The sequence below is a fragment of the Staurois parvus genome, unplaced genomic scaffold (genome assembly GCF_062004578.1).
Source record: "Staurois parvus isolate SC_StPar_1 unplaced genomic scaffold, SC_StPar_1.0 ptg000162l, whole genome shotgun sequence".
NCBI classification, from domain to species: Eukaryota; Metazoa; Chordata; class Amphibia; order Anura; family Ranidae; genus Staurois; species Staurois parvus.
The window spans coordinates 4,608,590-4,631,783 of record NW_028317958.1 but is presented as its reverse complement, the minus strand read 5'-3'; the positions used below and the strand labels follow the sequence as shown (position 1 = coordinate 4,631,783).

At 42.4% G+C, this 23,194-nt stretch overlaps 1 protein-coding gene across 1 annotated transcript in view; it reads left to right on the top strand.

The window, feature by feature from the left end:
• Positions 1-23,194, top strand: part of SUCLG2 (succinate-CoA ligase GDP-forming subunit beta) — a 339,235-nt gene that overhangs the window by 290,071 nt on the left and 25,970 nt on the right. The window contains exon 10 of the mRNA XM_089676016.1: positions 7,658-7,778. Within this exon, the coding sequence (XP_089532142.1) occupies positions 7,658-7,778 (121 nt within the window). The remainder of the gene's footprint in view (positions 1-7,657; positions 7,779-23,194) is intronic.

The following is a 23,194-nucleotide window of genomic DNA, read 5'->3' as shown; positions in this document are numbered from 1 at the left end:
ACTAACTTCGACCATTGCACATGCGCTGCTTATAACTATGTAAACCAGGGGTGTCCAAACTTTTTTCAAAGAGGGCCAGATTGGATGAAGTGAACATGGAGGGCCAAACATTTTTCCGAACATTCTTTGAACCATTACAATTAAATGCAAATAAATTATTTTATGCCAAGTTAATTGCAAACGACATACTTTTCATTTCATAACATTAAGATCAACTGACAGCTGAGTTTTCACAATGTATTGAAAATAAATTTAAAAAAAACTTACCTGCACTAATGTGAAGGGTGAAAAAGGTAGCTGGAGCTGAAGTCTCTGCACGGCAGCCGGGAGGGGAAGAGAAACACACATCACGCTGGAAGCCCGGCCCTGACGTCACCGCCCTCTGTCGCTCCCAGCACGGCGCAGTCACGCATGCGCACTGCTCTCAAGCAGAAGACTGTCTGCCGCAGAAGGGAGGGCCGTGCGAAAGCCGCATTTACACAGACCAGGGAGAACGCGCCGCAGTCAGGCATGCGCACTGCCCTCTGCTCTCAAGTAGAAGACTGTCTGCCATAGAAGGGAGGGCCACATTACACAGAGCAGGGAGGGCTGTTGGAGGGCCGTATTAAACCGACCCCTGGGCCGTAAATGGCCCGTGGGCCGGACTTTGGACATGCCTGATGTAAACAATGACCGTCACAGTACCCAACGCTTCCCCTACCCTTATCTCTATCACACTGCTTTGCCAATAAAAAGTTGATGAGAGTCAGGACAAGATAACATTCACTAACATCACTTTATCCATTTTCCTCTCTGTTTCCACCATTTTACTTTGTATGATGGTTGTACCGTTCTACATGTTTTTGTTTTGCACAACTGATTACAATTAGTCCCGTCTGCGAAACGGGAAGCAGCATGTCTTGTCTATGTTTTGACTGTGACCTATGGCTGTACATGCTCTAAATGCTTTTGTCTTCTCTTAAAACAATAAAGTATTTTTGGAACAAAAAAAATGTAATATGGGTACAGTGTTGCATGACCACGCAATTGTCATTCAAAGTGTGACGGTGCTGAAATCTGAAAATTCGCCTGGGCGTGAAGGGGGTGAAATTGCCAGGTATTGAAGTAGTTAAGGAAGCAGTATATCCAAGTGCATTGGGATACAGTGCACATTGTGAGTGTTTTCTATCTGTCTTCTAATACATTTTGGCATTTTAAGTCAACATATTGCACATAACATTGCTGGTAGTTAGATGAGCTGGTGCGTGGTGTAGTAGGAGAAGCTGTTGGAAATGGATGGAGAGGAGACAAATACATCTGTGATTACAGCTGCCCAGCTTAAAGGGCAAGGCACATATTGACTTACTGTACAGAGTGTGTATGTGTATATATATATAAACTGTATTGTTGCTGTATTGTCTCCCGTTATATTGTAAAGCACTGAGCAAACTGTTGGCGCTATATAAATCCTGTATAATAATAATATAAATAATATAAAATACAAAATAACCTCTTTTGATGAGCGCGGATGATATACTTTCACAGTAAGAACTACTGTCTCTATTGGAAGATTTTCCCTCTTCCTATTCATGTGACAACCCAAAATGTGGGATTTTCTTTCAATTTCAATCTCGACAATAAATGTAAACAGGACACATAGGCTGAATCTCCCTAACGAGGACAGTAAGCAGCGAATAAAAATAAATAACTGATGTCCTAAGCCCTCACCACTCTATCCAAAACTTAAAAAAAGAAAAAAAACTCTTGTGTTTAGTTATACTTTTAAAGCAGAAATCCAGCCCAATGTAACAAGATAAAAATGAATAGCCTGTTAAATGATAGCATAATTAAACTAGCTTCTGCTGCACTACTCGTGTTCATTCCAGAGATTTCCCATGCAGAACTTTTTTTCTGCTACTAGATGTCCTCAGTTTGATGGCCAGCATCCTTCATCCCACTTCCTCTGAGCCCAGGTCATCATGGACCCACCCCAGCCTATAATTGGTCAGTGAAAGGAAAAGCAGTACAGTGATTGTCATCTCTCTAAGGCTCCATTCACACTTTCAAATAGTCCATTTGCATTTACCTGGGGGGTGCGGTCTCAGCCAGCGGGATTCAGGTGATTATCTGCGGATGATCAACCGTGGATGCAGACAGTCTGAGTCCAGGGCCAGTTACCTTTCAATGGGGCTTCCCACCCGTAACTGTTCTCATGGATCCCCAATGAGTCTCCCGTGGGTAATCGGAAACAGACCCATTTGCAAGTGGGAATGGAACCTAACAGTCTGCTTTTTCCAACTGTCGACAACGTTTCTTGTCAGCACCTAAACTGTTTGCCTTCTTGTGCTGCTTTTCCCCCCAGCACTGCTGAACAGAGACTGCAGGAGGCTGACACCAGGTCAAATTCAGATACTTACACTACATATAATGATGTATTCATTGCTGAGTGCATTAAGTTGTGCCTTCATCTGCCTGGAGTTTGGCTTTAGCATATTTATCTATTTATTTCAGGTACTTATATAGCGCCGTCAATTTGCGCAGCGCTTTACATATATATATTGTACATTCACATCAGTCCCTAACCCTTAAGGGGTGTACAATCTAAGGTCCCTAACTTATATTCATACATACACATACTAGGGCCAATGTAGACAGGATCCAATTAACCTATCAGCATGTCTTTGGAGTGTGGGAGGAAACCGAAGTACCCAGAGGAAACCCACACAGGCACAGGGAGAACATGCAAACTCCAGGCAGGTGGTGCCGTGGCTGGGATTCGAACCAACGACCCTAGTACTGCCAGGCAAGTGCTAACCATTTAGCCACTGAGCTGCCATATTTATGGGGTGACCAGCTTTGTCCCATTTATTGTGGAAACTGGAAAAATTGCTATAGATGGGTTTTTCTGTTGACTTCGGTTCTGTCGCGAACAATCCTTTCCTAAAAAGTCACACTTTAATCAAGTGCATCTCTAGGCATTTCATGACTGAAAAGCAAAAAAAAAATAAAATCCTTCAATCTGTCAAAATTCCTTTGAAGTGCAGAGACAGAAGATATGGGAGCAGGTAATGACTTTCATGTGAGTTGAGGTAGCAGACAGCTTGACTCAAATGCTGATTAAATGTTTTTTTTTTCACAGTAATGTTTCCTTTGCATCACATGTAAACACAAAGAAACCATTTTAGTTGCCGTTTGATCATTTTCACATCTCCAACTTCACGTCCTGGAGACAAATTCTGCTATTTGATTCCTATGCATATGACGACTGTGTATTATCTTGCTTGTGGGTACAATAGGCTCAGTTCACAAAGCTAGATCACCAGGAGAAGGAGCTATATTTTCAAAAAAGTGGCAGTTCTTTTTTAGCTGAACCCAATAAGAGTTAAAAATGAAGAGCTTTTTTTTGTTATTCGGCACTGCGCTACTTTAACTGGCAATTGCACGATCATGCAACAGTGTACCCGCATGAAATGTATACCATTTTTTTCACACAAATAGAGCTTTCTTTTGGTGGTGTTTAATCACCACTGGGTTTTTAATTTTTTATTATATAAATGAAAAAAAAAAAACATTTTGAAAAAAAAAAATTTTTTTTTCCTCTTTTATAAAACATATCTGATTAAAAAAAAATCAAATTTCTTCATAAATTTAGGCCAAAATTTATTCTGCTACATGTCTTTGGTAAAAAAAAAATCGTAGTAAGTGTATATTGATTGGTTTTCGTGAAAATTATAGCATCTGCAAACCATGGTATATATAATGCAATTTATTTATTTTTGATACTCCTTATGATGGCGATCAGCAACTTATAGTGGGATTGTGATACTGCGGAGGGCACTATCTGACACTAAGTGAGAAAATGACAGTAACATCTCCAATGACACTAATACAGTGATCAATGCTGATACTATACACTGTCACTGTACTAATGACACTGGTTGGGAAGGGGTTAACATCTAGGGGCAATCAAGGGGTTAACTGTGTGCCTAACAGGTGTTATGTGTGGAATATGTGCTGCTTTTACCACTAGATGTGACTATTTTTTCTCCTTGCTTTTCAGGGGAAAAAAAACAGACACATCTCTGTTCTCCGTTTGTAGCCCGGTATTATTAGTAAACACAGGGCTCTGAACTGTCATTCAGTAAGCCAGTTAGCAGGTCCCAGCCATAAATAATTGGCTGGGACCTGCTGATTGGCTTGTGCTATAGCGAATGGCTGCACAGAAGGAGCGATGGGTGCGGGCGCTCCTACATGGAAATGCCAGATCATGTATCTGTACTTAATCTGGCACAGAGAGGCCTCAGTATAACTGCAGGTAGGCAGTCCTTAAGTGGTTAAACTGGACAATTAAATGCAGATAGATACATGCAGTTTTTGTTGTACACATTTTTAACACGTGAATAATGTTTCCCAGAGCACTATGGCTTAGCTAAAGCAAGAACACAGTTTAATATGATAAAGCTGAACTCCAGGAATTTTATTTTTTTGCACACTTGGTTCGAAGTAAGTATATACAGTGGATATAGAAAGTCTACACACCCCTGTCAGGTTTCTGTGATGTAAAAAATGAGACAAAGATAAATAATTTCAGAACTTTTTCCACCTTTTAATGTAACCTATAAACTGTACAACTCAGTTGAACAACAAACTGAAATCTTTTAGGTGGAAGGAAGTAAAAATAAAAAACTAAAATAATATGGTTGCATAAGTGTGCACACCCTTAAACTAATACTTTGTTGAAGCACCTTTTGATTTGATTCCAGCACTCAGTCTTTTGGGTTTGAGTCTATCAGCATGGCACATCTTGACTTTGCAATATTTTCCCACTCTTCCTTGCAAAAACACTCCAAATATTTCAGATTACGAGGGCATCTCCTGTGCACAGCTCTTTTCAGATCACCCCACATATTTTTCATGGGATTCAGATCTGGGCTCTGGCTGGGCCATTCCAAAACTTTCATCTCCTTCTGGTGAAGCTATTCCTTTGTTGATTTGGATGTAGGCTTTGGGTCATTGTCATGCTGAAAGATGAAGTTCATACTCTGTTTTCTAGCAGAAGCCTGATGGTTTTGTGCCAATATTGACTGGTATTTGGAACTGTTCATAATTCCCTCTACGTTAACTAAGGCCCCAGTTCCAGCTGAAGAAAAACGGCCCCAAAGCATGATGCTGTCACCACCATGCTTCACTGTGGGTATGGTGTTCTTTTGATGATGTGCAGTGTTGTTTTTGCACCAAACATATCTTTGGAATTATGGCCAAAAAGTTCAATCTTGGTTTCATCACACCATAACACATTTTCCCCACATGCTTTTGGGAGACTTCAGATGTGTTTTTGCAAAATTTAGCCAGGCTTGGATGTTTTTCTTCATAAGAAAAGGCTTCCATATTGCCACTCTACCCCATAGCCCAGACATATGAAGGATACGGGACATTGTTTTCACATCTACCACACAACCAGTACTTGCCAGATATTCCTGCAGCTCCTTTAATGTTGCTGTAGACCTCTTTGCAGCCTCCCAGACCAGTTTTCTTCTCGTCTTTTCATCAATTTGGAGGGACGTCCAGTTCTTGGTAATGTCACTGTTGCGCCATATTTTCTCCACTTGATGATGACTGTCTTCAGTGTGTTCCATGGTATATCTAATGCCTTGGAAATGATTTTGTACCCTTCTCCTGACTGATACCTTTTAACAATGAGATCCCTCTGATGCTTTGGAAGCTCTCTGAGGACCATAGTTTTGCTTTAGGATGCGAGTAAAAAAAATTCAGGTAAGACCTACTAGAACCACTGAACTTTATTTGGGGTTAATCAGAGGTACCTTAAATGATGGCAGGTGTGTACTGATTCCTATTTAACATGATTTTGAGTGTGATTGCTGAACACAGCTACATCCCCAGTTATAAGAGGGTGTGCACACTTCTGTAACCACATTATTTTAGTTTATTTTATGTTTACCCCCCCTTCCCAAAAAGATTTTAGTTTGTTGTTCAACTGTGTTATACAGTTTATAGGTCACATTAAAGGTGGATAAAGTTCTGAAATTATTTATCTTTGTCTCATTTTTTTACGGCACAGAAATCTGACATTTTAACAGGGGTGTGTAGACTTTTTATTTCCACTGTACATATACACTGGGGATCCTGTACATCACACTAGTAGCTTGCACTGCATACAGTGAGAGCTGAGATCTTTCAGGTTCTTTGTGAGCATCTTCCCCTCTGCACACTGACCACAACGCCTTGTTCTGTACTGTGTCTTTACATGGATGCTGCCATCTTCGTAAAGGCTTGGTTTTGCTTCCTCATGTCAACCTCCAGCAAGCAGAATACTGAGCAGCACAGCAGTGAAATCCTCATATCTCACTCCAGATCTCCTGAGACTAGCAGTCAGAGGTACCATTGCCTTAGATCTTACACTACAGATTTACAGCTCTGAGGCTGTGGGCATTGGGGTGCCTAGTAACCTCCCATACCTGGAAATGCACTTTTCAGGTGGAATCCCAGGAAAAAGCTATATTTTCAAGGCACTGCATAGGTACAATTGGCCTTTATAGTTCCCTATACCATAGCCATTCTTAACTTTTTGTGATTAGGTCCATTTTAGAAGAGAAATAGAACTTACTTCTCCTCATGGCATAGATGTCAATGGCATGGCATAGATGTCTGAGTCTCTTCACTCCTTTTTTTGCGCTTCAAGATTCCCTATCTGTCACAGTGATGCAGTCATTGGGGTTTGGAACAGACACAACCAACCAATTTGTTCTCAATGTCTAGTCAAGGGGGTTGTTCACACTAGCAGTTGGGGGCAGTAAAACCCCCAGTTGAGCTGCGCTTTCAACTCCCCCCAACTGCTACCCCCTTTAGCTGTGGTAGCTATGGCTGGTGGTGTATACATGCCGTGGTCACGAAGCAGTACAGGAATTATGCTCCATTTAGGTGAATAAGGCTGCTCTGCAAGCACTCCGCAACTGTGTGCAGTGGATGTGGTTGTGACGTACTAGTGCTGCAATGAACAGGTTAAAGCAGGCAGTGAGAAGATGATTCAATGCCTCCTCATCACCTGTCAGATGCTGTCTGAAGAGTGATCTGAACACAGATTGCTCTTCAGAGATCAAAGCTACGGAAAACAAGCCCCTAGGCTAGGTTCATACTTGTGCAGCTCTGCAAGGCGTGTTTTGCACGGGCACAGCAGCCTATTCATTTGGATGGGCTGCTGTGCTCCTGAAAATGCAGGGAAAAGGTCCGTGCTGCATTTTTGAATGCACTGCCCACACACAAGCCTCAGTGCAGTGAGGTTCCTAGTGGGAAGCCGCACTGCAATTTCCAGTGTGTTGGGGTCCCATTAGGATCAATGGCATCCCCATGCATCTCCTGAGCAGCATCGCATTTTTCTGTGCAGGTGCCTGTGGCTGCAGGAACAGGTGCGGTCCCACAGGGGCAATCACCCCCACAAGTCTGAACTTAGCCTTAGGAGATGAGCTGATTAAATATCAGCAGTCATTCCAGCTTCAGAAACAGTTTACTGGTTATATTTGGTGCTCCACTAGAAGGCATAGAAAACCTTTCGCATAGATTGGACTTCTTTGAGCTAGCTTGACCTATTGCCACCATTTTGTTGTAAGTCATTCATTAGCTGTGTAAAATTTTGACATGAAAGTTTTCTTTTGTCTTTCAGGTTGAGGCCATTCTCATTAATATTTTTGGAGGAATAGTAAACTGCGCCATCGTTGCTAACGGGATAACAAAGGCTTGCCGCGAGCTTGAACTTAAAGTGCCACTTATTGTCAGACTTGAAGGTAAATAATTGACGGGAAAGTTATTTTTACTGGTCAACACTCAAAAAATGCAAATATATTTGATGTATAAAAGCTTTTTGTTTAGATCAGGATTTTTTTTCTAAATCCGATTGGCAAGTACGAGACACGCGTGCAATTTCAATGTGACAGGGGACCCGCCGGGATGCTGCTGATTGCTAGCAGTTTCACAGCTGATTGAAACTGAGTTTAGGAGCTCATGTAAATTCCACATCTAAAGCAGCATGCATATTCTTGTGATTTTGACCAAAGAAGAGGTCCCATATGAAATCTAAGCATTCTACCTGTGGGGAGAAGTCAAGAAATATACTTACTTTACACCTGGCTTCCACCTATAGCGTCTGTGCGATGCTGATTTCAGGATTTTTCTGGTAAGATCCTGGAAATGCTGAGAGTCCCAAATCTGTGCTGGATCAGCTCCTTGCAAGATCTTGAATACTCTGCAGTCCCAGGATCTTGCCTTGGGAACCATGAAATTGTCCTTTCCTATGCAGAAGATAGGTATAATGTTAGTATAGTTTTCGGGCCATTGACATCAGAATGTGGCGTGGGAAAGGAGTATTCCATGCACATTTGCCGTACCACATTCAAAACACACTGCCTTTGTGATTTGTCACCATTGACATTGTTCACGGCACCCCAAATGCAGGTCACCAAATCGCATGATACCACAGTACCATACAATGTGGTGTGGCACAGTTTTTAAAAGTAGTGCATGTGCTACTTTTTGTGCATTCCAGTGCGATTTACAAGCCCAGAATGAGCTGCCAAATCACAGTGCAGGGGAATGCACAGGAATGGCATGGGAACGCAAACTATATTCCTGTGCAATTCTGGTGTGAAACTGCCTGTAAACTTTTCTTTGCAGGTGTTTTTTTTTTTTTTTTTGTTTTTTAATATTTAATTTCCGAGTCTGCCCACAGAAGCGAATATAAGGGCTATCCCCTCTGTCCCTGGATTTTTATTATTTTATAATTTGGAAAATTCAGCAGGATGAATATAAAAAAAGAAAAACTCTGAGATAAACAGGAATAGGCCATAAGGATTTTATTTTTTGCAGTTTCTAAGAACTATAGGATGCCAGCAGGTAATCAGACCCCATTAACTGAAACATTTTTCAGCAGACTGGCCCTTTAAAACAGTAGTCTAGGGTGATGTAATAGACCCTGCCTAATACAGTTACCTATATACAGTCAGGTCCATAAATATTGGGACATCGACACAATTCTAACATTTTTGGCTCTATACACCACCACAATGGATTTGAAATTAAACGAACAAGATGTGCTTTAACTGCAGACTGTCAGCTTTAATTTGAGGGTATTTACATCCAAATCAGGTGAACGGTGTAGGAATTACAACAGTTTGCCTCCCACTTGTTAAGGGACCAAAAGTAATGGGACAATTGGCTTCTCAGCTGTTCCATGGCCAGGTGTGTGTTATTCCCTCATTATCCCAATTACAATGAGCAGATAAAAGGTCCAGAGTTCATTTCAAGTGTGCTATTTGCATTTGGAATCTGTTGCTGTCAACTCTCAAGATGAGATCCAAAGAGCTGTCACTATCTATGAAGCAAGCCATCATTAGGCTGAAAAAACAAAACAAACCCATCAGAGAGATAGCAAAAACATTAGGCGTGGCCAAAACAACTCTTTGGAACATTCTTAAAAAGAAGGAACGCACCGGTGAGCTCAGCAACACCAAAAGACCCGGAAAACCACGGAAAACAACTGTGGTGGATGACCGAAGAATTCTTTCCCTGGTGAAGAAAACCCCCTTCACAACAGTTGGCCAGATCAAGAACACTCTCCAGGAGGTAGGTGTATGTATGTAAAAGTCAACAAACAAGAGAAGACTTCACCAGAGTGAATACAGAGGGTTCACCACAAGATGTAAACCTTTGGTGAGCCTCAAAAACAGGAAGGCCAGATTAGAGTTTGCCAAACGACATCTAAAAAAGCCTTCACAGTTCTGGAACAACATCCTATGGACAGATGAGACCGAGATCAACTTGTACCAGAGTGATGGGAAGAGAAGAGTATGGAGAAGGAAAGGAACTGCTCATGATCCTAAGCATACCACCTCATCAGTGAAGCATGGTGGTGGTAGTGTCATGGCGTGGGCATGTATGGTTGCCAATGGAACTGGTTCTCTTGTATTTGTTGATGATGTGACTGCTGACAAAAGCAGTAGGATGAATTCTAAAGTGTTTCGGGCAATATTATCTGCTCATATTCAGCCAAATGCTTCAGAACTCATTGGACGCCGCTTCACAGTGCAGATGGACAATGACCCAAAGCATACTGCAAAAGCAACCAAAGAGTTTTTTAAAGGGAAAGAAGTGGAATGTTCTGCAATGGCCAAGTCAATCACCTGACCTGAATCCGATTGAGCATGCATTTCACTTGCTGAAGACAAAACTGAAGGGAAAATGCCCCAAGAACAAGCAGGAACTGAAGACAGTTGCAGTAGAGGCCTGGCAGAGCATCACCAGGGATGAAACCCAGCGTCTGGTGATGTCTATGCGTTCCAGACTTCAGGCTGTAATTGACTGCAAAGGATTTGCAACCAAGTATTAAAAAGTGAAAGTTTGATTTATGATTATTATTCTGTCCCATTACTTTTGGTCCCTTAACAAGTGGGAGGCACATATGCAAACTGTTGTAATTCCTACACCGTTCACCTGATTTGGATGTAAATACCCTCAAATTAAAGCTGACAGTCTGCAGTTAAAGCATATCTTGTTCATTCCATTTCAAATCCATTGTGGTGGTGTATAGAGCCAAAAATGTTAGAATTGTGTCGATGTCCCAATATTTATGGACCTGACTGTATAAAAGTGATTCTAAAGCAAAAACTATTTTTTTTTTTAATAACATACATGTTATACTTACCTGCTGTATGCATTGGTTTTGCACAAAGCAGCCCTGATCCTCCTCTTTTTGAGTCCCCTGCTTGCGGTCTTGGCTCCTCCCCCCTGCTGAGTGCCTCCACTAGCCTCTTGCTATGGGGTCACCCAACTCTCAGCGAAGCTTTGTGTGTCCATTCACATATAGAATGTTTCTCAGCCCCATCCCCACTCTCTCCTTATTGGCTCACTGGCTGTGATTGACAGTAGCAGGAGCCAATGAGAAGAGAGAGACCCAGAGGAGCTGCTGCTCTCATGCACATTGCTGGATGGAGATGGGGCTCGGTAAGTATTGGGGGGGCTGCCTTTACAGTAGGACCCATACTGGCAGAGAGAAATAGAACAGTGTGAGTTTTAAAGTGTAGTCCATTTTGCTGAAATTTCATTGCAGCAACTCAAAATGGTACTCACTGGTTTGTATGGCCCCCACGTACTTGTATGCATGCCTGACAAAGTCGGGGCATGCTCCTAATGAGACGATGGGTGGTGTCCTGGGGTATTTCCTCCCAGATCTGGGAATTCACTGAGTTCCTGGACAGTCTGAGGTGCAACCTGGCGGCGTCGGATGGACGGAAACATGATATCCCAGAGGTGTTGTATTGGATTTAGCTCAGGCGAGCATGGAACTGCCTGCTTACTCTCGCCACATAAGGCCAGGCATTGTCGTGTACCAGGAGGGACCCAGGACCCTGCACCAGCGTAGGGTCTGACAATGGGTCCAAGGATTTCATCCTGATAACTAATGGCAGTCAGGGTGCCATTGTCTAGCCTATAGAGGTCTGTACGTCCCTCCATGGATATGCCTCCCCATACCATCACTGACCCACCACCAAAACGGTCATGCTGAATGATGTTACAGGTAGCATAATGTTGTCCATGGCTTCTCCGGACCCTTTCATGTCTGTCACGTGCTCAGTGTGAACCTGCCCTCATCTATGAAAAGCACAGGGCGCCAGTAGTGGACCTGCCAATTCTGGTGTTCAATGGCAAATGCCAATCGAGCTCTATGGTGCTGGGCAGTGAGCACAGGGCCCAATAGAGGATGTCAGACCCTCAGGCGACCCTCATGAAGTTTGTTTCTGATTGTTTGGTCAGAGACATTCATACCAGTGGCCTGCTGGAGGTCATTTTGTAGGGCTCTGGCAGTGCTCATCCTGTTCCTCCTTGCACAAAGGAGCAGATACCAGTCCTGCTGACGGGTTAAGGACCTTCTACGTCCCTGTCCAGCTCTCCTAGAGTAACTGCCTGTCTCCTGGAATCTTCTCCATGCTCTTGAGACTATGCTGGGAGACACAGCAAGCCTAATGGCAATGGCACGTATTGATATGCCATCCTGGAGGAGTTGGACTGCCTGTGCAACCTCTGTAGGGTCCAGGTATCGCCTTATTCTACCAGTAGTGACACGGACCCTGGCCAAATGCAAAACTAGTGAAAAACAGTCAGGAAAGATGAGTAGGGAATAAAATGTCAGTGGCCTCCACCTGTAAAACCATTCCTGTTTTGGGGGTCATCTCATTGTTGCCCATCTAGTGCACCTGTTAATTTCAATTAAACTGATTAACAACCCCCTCTGCTACTTAACTGACCAGATTAATATCCCAGGAGTTTAATTGACTTGATGCTATACTCTGATTAAAAAGTGTTCCTTTCATTTTTTTTTTTTTTAGCAGTGTGTATGTATGTACGTGTGTGTGCGCGTATATATAAATACATATCCAGGGAGCTGACTTGCCTCAGGTGATACGTGGAGATTAAACAAATCCTCCTACATAAGTTGTACCTGTTTATCTGCAGTCTACTCTTCTGTACATCCTTTCAAGGTCGAAAAATTGTAAAGCTTGGCTGAGCTGTCCGAAAAAGAGAGTTGAAGTTACACTCTGCAGAGCTCAGTGACGAGAGCTCTGAGAGCCGATTGGAGGGAAGTGATACACCCCCCTTCACAAAGCACACAGGAACAGAGCTGAAGCTGTTAATTAGCTTCCTTCTCAGTCACCATTTTTTTCTTGGTGTCAGGAAAACTTGTCAGTCAGAATTGACTCATGCTGATAGCAAAGGAATGAAGCAGCAGGCAGAAATGACACTTAGTGCTCTGAAATGAGACAAGTACACACTATAGAGGGATATGCTTTGTTCATATTCCATGTCTGAGGTTTACAATCGATTTAACTACAGCAGAGAAAAATGAGGTCAGCAAACAGATGATGCTGTCTGGCTGGGGCTATGGCATCTGACACATAGATGAGCAGAATTACAAATCTTTGACATTTAAAATAGCTCACTTACATATTTCAACTGTAAATTCAGCTGCTTGCCTGGAGTTCTACTTTTAGCTTTTGTGGACTGATTTCAGAACACTTTGCACGTCGTGCATTGCGTTGGCAGATGACGGAATTATTCTAAATTTTATCTGCCAATCTTTTTTTTTTTTATATATATATATAATGTATTATGCCCTTACCAGATACTTATTAATTCTGGGCATATTAAGCATTTCAAAGTGTTCTTTTTTTCCCTAATAGACTCCCTTTTTTTGCTCCTAAAATTTGGTAAAATATTCTCTTTAATATATTTTTTTGTTATCCACCTGTCATTTGACCCTCAATAGCCAGGACACAAGAATCTGTTTGCTCTGTAATGTCAGTTCATTTTGTCTTCGTCATAGCAGAACAGAACACGTCCTTTTCTTTTTTTTTTCTTTTTTTTTTTACTACATCCCAGAGGCAAATGTGTGTCTAGATTTCATAAGCTTTCTGCCTTTTGTAGTGTAATTTAAAAGAAGGAAAGAGAGAGAGAGAAATGAGCTGTGAAACCTTTCAAGGTTCCTCTAAACATTAGTACTTTTAGCGTGTAATCACCCTGTTTAAAAAGAACATTAATTTGCTGTCACAAAGCTATCAAAATATGTCAGCAAAACAGAGCACAAAATTATTCCTCAAAGCATACTCGTAAAATTCTCTAAGTGTATGTTCCTGCCAGATTAAAGAGAATAGCTTAGTGTGTCTTCACATTAATCACCACATGAGCTTCCAGTAAGTATACATTCCCATCTATCTATCCATCTGCCGAAATTTTCGGTGATTTATAGCTATTATTTTCAAATATATATTTGTTTTTAAGTGGCCTTCTGAGAGTTATACCCATCATTACGCCCATTAAATGGGGTTGGGAATGTGATCATCCGTCAAAGTTCTATGGTCTGTGGACCCAAGGAATCCTGGAATGCCTATAATTTGGATTTGGAGGAGCTTTGTCCAATACTTAAAGTGTTACCTAACTCAGGACCCTGCATTCACTATATCCGATCTCCTACAGTACACACAACATGGAAATGCAATTATTTTAGCAAATATAAACTGCTAAATACCTTTTCTCATAAGCAGTTAGAGCAGTCTTGTGACTTCTATCAGTGTCCAGCAGAGCACTGGTTAAAGCTTGTAGGAGGAGTTTTCATTCTCCTCTTACTGTCTTATGAGATTGCAGGACCCCTGACCCTCTGTCTGGACAGTGCTGATTGGCCCTGCGCTGATCACATGCACCCTCCCAAGAAGAAAAAACTCACTGTGCATGTGCAGCTTGCCCCCAAGGCTCTGTTCTATCAGGAGATGAGCTGGGGACAGTGGAAGAAGGGGAGGATCAGAGAAGACAGGATTAAACATCCATTTTACACAATGTAGAGGATTAACCCCTTAAGTTCCACAGTGAATATAACAAGCATGCATTACTGCATATACAGACTGATTTTTACTGTTTAGCAACACTTTAAAGGTCAGTGACCTGCATTCACTGCAAGTGCACATTGAAAGCAATTGTGTTCCATGTGCCCTGTTCACACCATAGTGCTACTTTGATCTGCGCTGCATTGCATAGGCTCAGGTAAAGTGTCATTTTGTGACACTTCCATAAAGTTAAAAAGAAAAAAAGTTACACAGTGCAATGCATTGTAACAACAGATGGCAAATCCCCTTGCTGTCCTTACACATCACACACCAGCATGTGGGCTTTTGTGAATGAGCCCTAAAGCTGAATTGTGGGCAGAAATGGGACCCCAATGAATGCAGCCATGTGTTCTTTAAAAGCTGAACTCCAGGCAAAGCTAAATACACAGTTGGAATGAGGGAGTTATTTTACCTGCCAGAGGATTTATATTTCTGTCCATCCAGATCTAAGATTTATACAGCTCTATCACATAGTCCTGTCAATCGGTCTCCATCTATCAGTGTCCATGCCCATCCGTTTTCATTGCTGAGTGCTCACAACAAAGAGCTTAAGTTATAATTATGGGTCCTTACCAGCATATAGTGTACATCTTAAAGTGCTTGGAAAAGATAAAGAATTTTTACCCTAATGGATTTGCTGCATTAATGTACAGTAAATATACTTTACAGTGCTGCTCACTCTCTCTCCTCACACTACTCACAAGCAGCAGGCAGCCGCTATTGGCTCCTGCTGCTGTCAGTCAAATCTTGGGGGTGGGGAACGCTATGGTTGATCGACTTCCTTTCAGCCTTCATGCTGGTAAATTTCCATTCAGTTCGCTCTGGAGGCTATAGACTAGTGCTGATCAGTGTATATTGAAGGCAGAAAAAGTCTCCCTGCTGTCAGAATACAAAGACACATTGGGAGAATTCACACAATCCTGGTGGATGGGGGAACCGGACTCATCTGTGGCCAGCCTTAAGGTAAGTATATTTTTTCTGACAAAGGTTCAGCATGGATAGTACTGAAGGACAGAGCTTGTAGTGCAGTTGTCCTTTAAAGGGGACCAGTCCTGCACCTTTAAGATATAAAAAGCTGCCACTGCTGATATTTTCTTTAAGTTGCAAGCATTAATGTATATCTACTCCCAAAAGCACAGTGGCTCAGTGCTTAGCAATTCTGCCTTACAGCACTTGGATTCTGAGTTCAATTCCTGGCCAGGACACTATTTGCATGGAGTTTGTATGTACTTCCTTCTCTGGTTTCCTCCCATGCTCTAAAAACATGCTGATAGTTTGATTGTGGCTAAGAGGTTCGCTCTTCTGCCTAGCAGCTGTAGGATTGTTGGTTCGAATCCCAACCACAGCACTTCCTGCATGGAGTTTCCATGTTCTCCCTGTGCCTGCGTTCCTCCGGGTACTCTGGTTTCCTCCCACTCTCCAGACATGCTGGTAGGTTTTTTGGATCCTGTCTAAATTGGCCCTAGTATGTGTATGTATGACCGTGAGTTAGGGACCTTAGATTGTACGCTCCTTGAGGGCAGGGACTGATGTGACTTTACTATATATATATATATATATATACGGTATATATATGTAAAGTGCTGTGTACATTGATATCGCTGTATAAGTACCTGTAATAATAATAGGCTCCTGTTCACATTGGCCCTAGTATGTGTATGTATGCATGTGAGAAAGGGATGTTACTGTAAGATTCTTCAGGGCAGGACTGATGTGAATGAATAGTACATAAAGTACTCTGTAAATTGACTGCTATATAAATACAATACCTGTAATAAATTATATATTGTATTTTACCCATCTTTAGATGTGGTGGCTGCCTTAGCATTCTTTTTTTCAGACATTTTTCCCCTTTGTTTTCAATTGCCAGTAACACATGTCGTGTTCTAGGGTGACAATGATCACCCACCGTACTGTATTTAAAAAGGAGCAGTGTTTTCACCCCAGACAGGAAATGTATTTGGAACTACAGAACACCTCACCTCTCCTCTTCTCCAAAACATAACTAGAAGTGCTTTGCAGTTTTAAAACACTTTCTGAGAACATTTGTAAATGCAGGACAGCACTGCAGGATCAACGGGAATTTTTTGCACACTTATCGAACAGATATAACTAGGGATGCACCGAAATCTCGGTGGCTGAAAGCACCCCTTTCAGCCATTGGCCAAAATGGAAAAAAAAAAAACACTGATACGGGTGCCGAAAAAACCCCGCTCCTTGCCCCGGCCACTGCCGCCACCAGCTGCTGCTCGGTAGTTCTCAGCCGTACTTGAGAAACCATCGATCTTGGTGCAGGGCATAGATATGAGTGAAGGAAAGATGGCTGCTACTCATCTCTATGCCCTTGGAGGATTGGAGCAATGTCACTTCCTGTTTCGGCCATTTTTTTTTCTTTTAAAGCACTACATCAATGCTTTTTTTTTTTTTGATCCAATGCTTTACATTGCAGAGGAGAGATGTGGGGTCTTATTGACCCCATATCTCTCCATAAAGAGGACCTGTCACTAATTATTTCTATCAAAAGGGATACATGCTTTTCTTGTGATAAGAATAAAAGTGATTAACATTTTTTTAAAGGGACACTGCAAAAAAAAACTCCAAACCATTAAATGCATTTTTTTTTAAAATGTATCGCCACGAACATCAGAGCAAGAGCAATAATTCTTGCACTAGACCTCCTCTGTAACTTTACACTGCTAACCTATAGAAATGTTTAAAGCATCATTGAGATTTTTAAGTACTGCAGTTTCATGCCATTCCACGAGTGTGCGCAATTTTAAAGCGTGACATGTTGGTTATCTATTTATTTGCCGTAACATCCTCTTTCATATTCTACAAAAAATTGGGGTATACCTTATTTTCCGGCGTATAAGACGACTTTTTACCCCTTGAAAATCTTCTCAAAAGTCGGGGGTCGTCTTATACGCCGGTATACGGCATACTGACACTTTTTAGGGGGGCGGCGCGGTGCCGCCGCGGCCCCCCCCCCTTCCAACGAAAGGGACACTAAGTACAGGGGTGGGCAGGGGCTGCTGTCTCTTACCTGGCTCCGGTCCCACGACGATCCGGTCCAGAAAGCGCGGCTGCTCCTTCATTCAGTTCAGCCACTGGATGTTCGCGGGGGTGCTCAGCTCCGCCTCCTCACCGGTGATTGGCCGCCAGAGCTGTAGCTCAGGAAAGGCACACAGGCGGCCAATCACCGGCGAGGAGGCGGAGCCGAGCGGCCCTGCGAAAATCGAGTGAAGGAGCGGCCGGTAAGTGTGCCGTGTAGAGTTGCTGCTGCAGCCACATATGCTGGCTGCAGCAGCACCATACTAAAACAGGGTCAGCAAGTGTAATTGGTGTCAGTGGGAGGAATAGTGCCCCATCATTGGTGTCACTGATACCAATGATGGAGCACTATTCCTCTCACTGACACCAAGGATGGGGCACTATTTCCCCCCCCCCCACTGACACCAACGATGGGGCACTATTCCTCCCCCCCACTGACACCAACGATGGGGCACTATTCCTCCCCCCCACTGACACCGATGATGGGGCACTATTCCACCCCCCACTGACACCAATGATGGGACACTATTCCTCCCACTGACACCAACGATGGGGCACTATTCCTCCCCCCACTGACACCATTGATGGGGCTCTATTCCACCCCCCACTGACACCAATGATGGGACACTATTCCTTCCACTGACACCTATGTTGGGACACTATTCCTCCCACTGACACCAATGATGGGGCACTATTCCTGTCACTGATACCAATGATGGGGCACGATTCCTCCCACTGACACCAAAGATGGGGCACTATTCCCCCCACTGATACTAATGATGGGGCACTATTCCTCCCACTAATACCAATGATGGGACACTATTCCTCCCACTGACACCAATGATGGGGCGCTATTCCTCCCACTGGTGTGCATTGGAAGAGGGGTAGTCTTATACGGTGAGTATAGCCCAAACACTACATTTTAACAGGAAAAGTAGGTGGTCGTCTTATACACCGGAAAATACGGTATATATTTTTTTTGTTTGTTTTCTTTTTAATCAGTTTTTTTCCCAAAAATATATATTCATCTTTAAAAACTGCGCATTTCAGTTTTCGGCCAAGTGCATTTTGAATTTTCGGTTCCGGCAGTAGAATTTTCATTTCGGTGTACCACTAGATATAAGAAAATGCTTTCATAAGTATGTTTAATAGACCAAAGGGAGTAAATAAGTCCATTGATACAGTTTACAAACACTGTAAGAAATAATGCAATAATTAAACCCAAATGCTTTTTATTTAGAAATCAGTTGACATTACTGGCTACCAGATTTTTGTTCTGACAGGTCCCCTTTATAGTGAACAGTAGCTTTTCTTTGTCTCTACATTGCTAGTATGCTTGTCATATATGTCTTTTCCCCCTTTATATTGCACTGAATGACCCCAAAAACAAGGACGAAATATCCTTGCGGCAGAAAAAATGACGGATTAAAAGAAAGAAGAAGGAAATAATGATTCCTGCGCAGTGTATAGGGGAGCTTTGTTTGTGTACTGATGCATCAGAAAATGGTAATTCACGGTGGCAGGTGCAACGTAAGCAAAGCAGATCGCAGACAAAAGTTTGTACAGAATGTTCCAAAAGTAAACACAGTTCATATTCTGCCAACAATGCGAAAAGTGTTCTAATAGTAAAGAAATGTTCGCTATTAATATTTCAACACAATGGAAAAGCCTGGTGTCTAAATCACATTATTATGTACTAACAGGATTTTGTAATACAGCAGAAAACAATGCGCAGAGCGTGATATCCCGCACCAGCCAATCGTAATCATCTTTCTCTGTTCTGCTAATTTGATGAAGGGCAGCATGCTGCTGCTATAAGTTACAGCTTTTTTTTCCCCAGTCTTATCAAAGAAACCAGACTGTGTCTAATTACAGAACAAAGTTAACGATTGCATATTTTATTTTTTAATATATATATATATATATATTTTAATATATATATTTTAGGAATATGCGTAAAGTGTATGGCTGCACAGAAAAAAACAAAACATATGCAGCACATACAGTATATGTAATACATGCACATTTTCTTGTGGTTTGTCTTTTTAAAAGCACTTCAAGTATAGAAAAATAGTATGGTGACAACCTTTCCCCCACTGCACTGAAATACTAAAGTAGTGTTGTCAGCCCTGCATGAGTTCTATATGGACTACAGAACACTTCCCCCCTCTTTTCATCTCCATAACATGAGAGAGAGGTGTTCTTTAATTCAGAAGGCTGGATTTCAGTGCAGCAGAGCAGTTGTCTGCCCACTACATCCACTTGTTTCTGCTTTGGATAGAACAGGGAAGGGTTAGAACCCTAGTGCCCAATCTGTGACACTTTTTGTAGGACCCTCAGGGCACCTGAAGACACTAATATATATTTACCTTATTGCCCTGGTATATAGCAGTGATCTCTAGCAGTCTCATATAATGTGTCTCCAGTTCACGACTTTCTTGAAGCATGTCCTTCGTCTCCAACAACTCCTATGTCACTTTCACAGTCTCTAAAAATCTCCTGCTGCATTCTAGAGTCTGTCTCGTGTATCATGCCCATAGTCCTGACCATCTGTTTGCATCAAACCCAAAGTCTCAGAAGATATATTTTGTAATGTCCACAGTTTCTAGCCATCTCTTGTATCATGCCCACAGTACCTGATCACCTCTGTATCGAATTCTTGAATAAAATTCTAGGATGCATCACTAAAGGGATCACCAGCAGGAGGAAGGAGGCCCTGATTCCCCTATATATAGATCTTTAGTGAGACCTCATTTAGGATACTGTGTCCCATTCTGGAGACCTCACTTACGAAAAAATATTGATAGGATAGAACCAGAATCCAGAGATGTGTAACAAAAATGGTGAAAGGTCTGAGGGATACAACATATCAGGAGAAACTCCAGGAACTTAATATGTACAGTCTGGAGGATAGAAGGGAAAGGGGAGACATGATTGAAACCTTTAAATAAATCAAGGGGGTGAAAAGTGTTATTTTACGGGAAGGGTAGTTGATGCTTGGAATAAACTTCCAGCAGAGGTAGTGAGCCAGTCAATAGTAAACTACTTCAAACATGCTTGGGATAAACATAGATCTATATTCAGACAAAATAGTAAATGAAAAAAAAATCGCTCAGGCGATTGGGCCGGAAGTGGGAGCGGGTACCTGTCCAATTCAGGTACCCGCATAGAAGTGAAGGGATATCTCCACAATAGTTTTGCCTATAGTTCTAGTTTAAGGTTTTATATATGCAAGTCCACTTAAAGTATATGTAATGGAAGTCCCAGTATAATAAAGTGCAAATCCAGTGTAGATAGTAAAAACTTCTTCACTCAAAAGTGATGACACTTATGATCCCCTTGAGTGATTGACACTCACCAGATTTAGGTGACCCCTAAAAGGGGAAGTTCCGCTTTAAGGCTTCATCCCCCCTGCTCCCTGTTAAGGATTGGCTCCTCTGGGGAGTGGGGTGGGGGGAGAGGGTACCTGAATTTGACAGGTACCCACTCCCACTTCCACTGCGTTTGCCTAGGCGATCAGAAGTTGAATTTTTTTCCCTCCCTATGTCCCTCCCCGTAGTTTTCTGGGACATATGACAGGTCATTCACAAAGCACAGCACTAATCACACATTCATAGTGGGCTTCCTGCTGTCACAGCTGGGTGCCCACACTGAAGATGCTGGCGCCGGGGTGTGAGGAAGGCGCCCGGCTGCGATGAGGACACCTCTGGATTGAGGGATAGGTAAATGGCTGTTTTTTTTTTAAAAGTCAGCAGCTGGAGTTTTTGTAGCTGCTGACGTTAATTTTTTTTTAATTTGACTGGAGCTCCGCTTTAACTTAATAATGGGTCCCATGCGCTTCCAATCTCCCATGTATTTATTGGGATTCAGCTCTTTAATACACAAGACGGTTCATAATCCCCCACTTGTTGTCCTCTCCAATGGATAATATTCAAGCAGTATTTAGGAAAGAGATTTGGAGGGTGCAGATGAAAGTCTTACATACAGCTTTATTAAAAAACCGCATGTAAACACATTATATTACACTTACAGCCATGTAACAATAGGAAGCCTAGGGGGTCAGAGTTTCCACACTGAATTTCGCTGGGCATGGGAAGTGAGAGTGGATCCTCAGACAACAATAAAAACATGACAGAGGTTCTAACCTCTTCCTACTCCATACGGTTTGAAGAGGTCAGTTTCTATGGGACGAATGGTTTAATGTATGCCTAAACTATGATAAAAATAAATCGTTAATCCCACAGTTTTAGGCCCCCCCACCCACATACACACTTTAGGCACTTCAGCTTGCTTATTTTTTTTTTTTCAGCAGCTACAAATTCTAAATAAATAAAAATCGGGAACATACCGGTACCTGGGGTCCACGCTGTCTTCCTGCAGCTGATTCTTCTTACTGATGTGAGTTGCTCATGCCACCATCTTGGATATGTGAACTGACTGTGCTTGCACAGTTATTTGAGTACGGTGCTAAAGCCTCCTGGGATGTGTGACATGTCCCAGGATGCTGCGGAGTGGAGTGAGCGGGGCAATGGACGTCCTCCTCCCCTCTGCAAGAAATGGCGGACATTGGAGTGGGTTTTTTAAGAAAAATCTCTAATCAATTCTCCCCGAAAAACCTGTAACTCACATCCACGCTAGAGGGGGGGGGGCTGAACCTGTGGGATTTCACTTTTTGACTGAAATTCTGATTTTAAGCTGCAACAGTGGTTGAACAGGGTCTTACATATGCCGCAGGCACGCTAAAATGGATCTCCATGTCACGCTCTACAGGCAGTGCTGCTGTCAAATGTGCCCCAATAAAGTAAGTAGGACTGCACTGCAACCACCCTACAACCATGTGTAAAGCTTTGGCTGCAGTATTTTCAGGGTTAAAACAGGCAGTGAGAGGGTGACATATCGCCTGCCAAATATGTCAGCCGCCCTCTCAAAGCAATTCACTGTAGATCGCTATTCAGAAGAACAGCAAGGGCTGTCACAAATGTGGATGGACCCTAAAAAGAATTTTTTTTATGGTCTGGAAGTCCAGCTTACATATTTCCCGAAAAAAAAAAAAAATCAGTTCAGATGTATCTACACTACATAGCCTATAGTGGCCAGGGTGCAACTGTACTTTTCTGGTACAGACTGTAATATAAAAGCTGAAATCTGATTGGTTTATTATGGGGAACTCTTGTATCCTTTTGATCCGATTTTTATGAATGGGCTCCAGCCCTGTAATGACTTTTCCTCTCCCGATATTCCAGCCCACGCTGGATGTTCCTCACAATTGGATCTCTGGCAGGGAGATACAGACAAGCCAACTGACACAAAGGCATTTTAAAGTCTCTTGCAACTGCATTCTAGCCCAGAGCTGCCTTCTTCAAACAGCCAGTTATAAAGACACAACAAAGGCGAAGATGGCAGCTGCAGCATTGTTATCTGAGCTTTATATAGCAGAAATAAAATGGCTATGTTGTCCTTGGGAGATTTTAGGTTGCCAGCTGCAGTATACAGTGTCACACGTATTCTTACAAGGTTGATTCTTTCCCCCACTTGCCTGCAGAAATGAAGGCAAGGTATTAGTACAACCAGGAAAGCTGACAGCATACATGGGCAGATTATGATTTATAAAATACCTATTGCCCTTAAGGTGGACCGAGCAGCAGATGTATGTTTTCATAAATGTTTGAATAGCATGTAATGTGTAAATGTAACACTTCCAGGTGTTGATTACCTCTGGTATA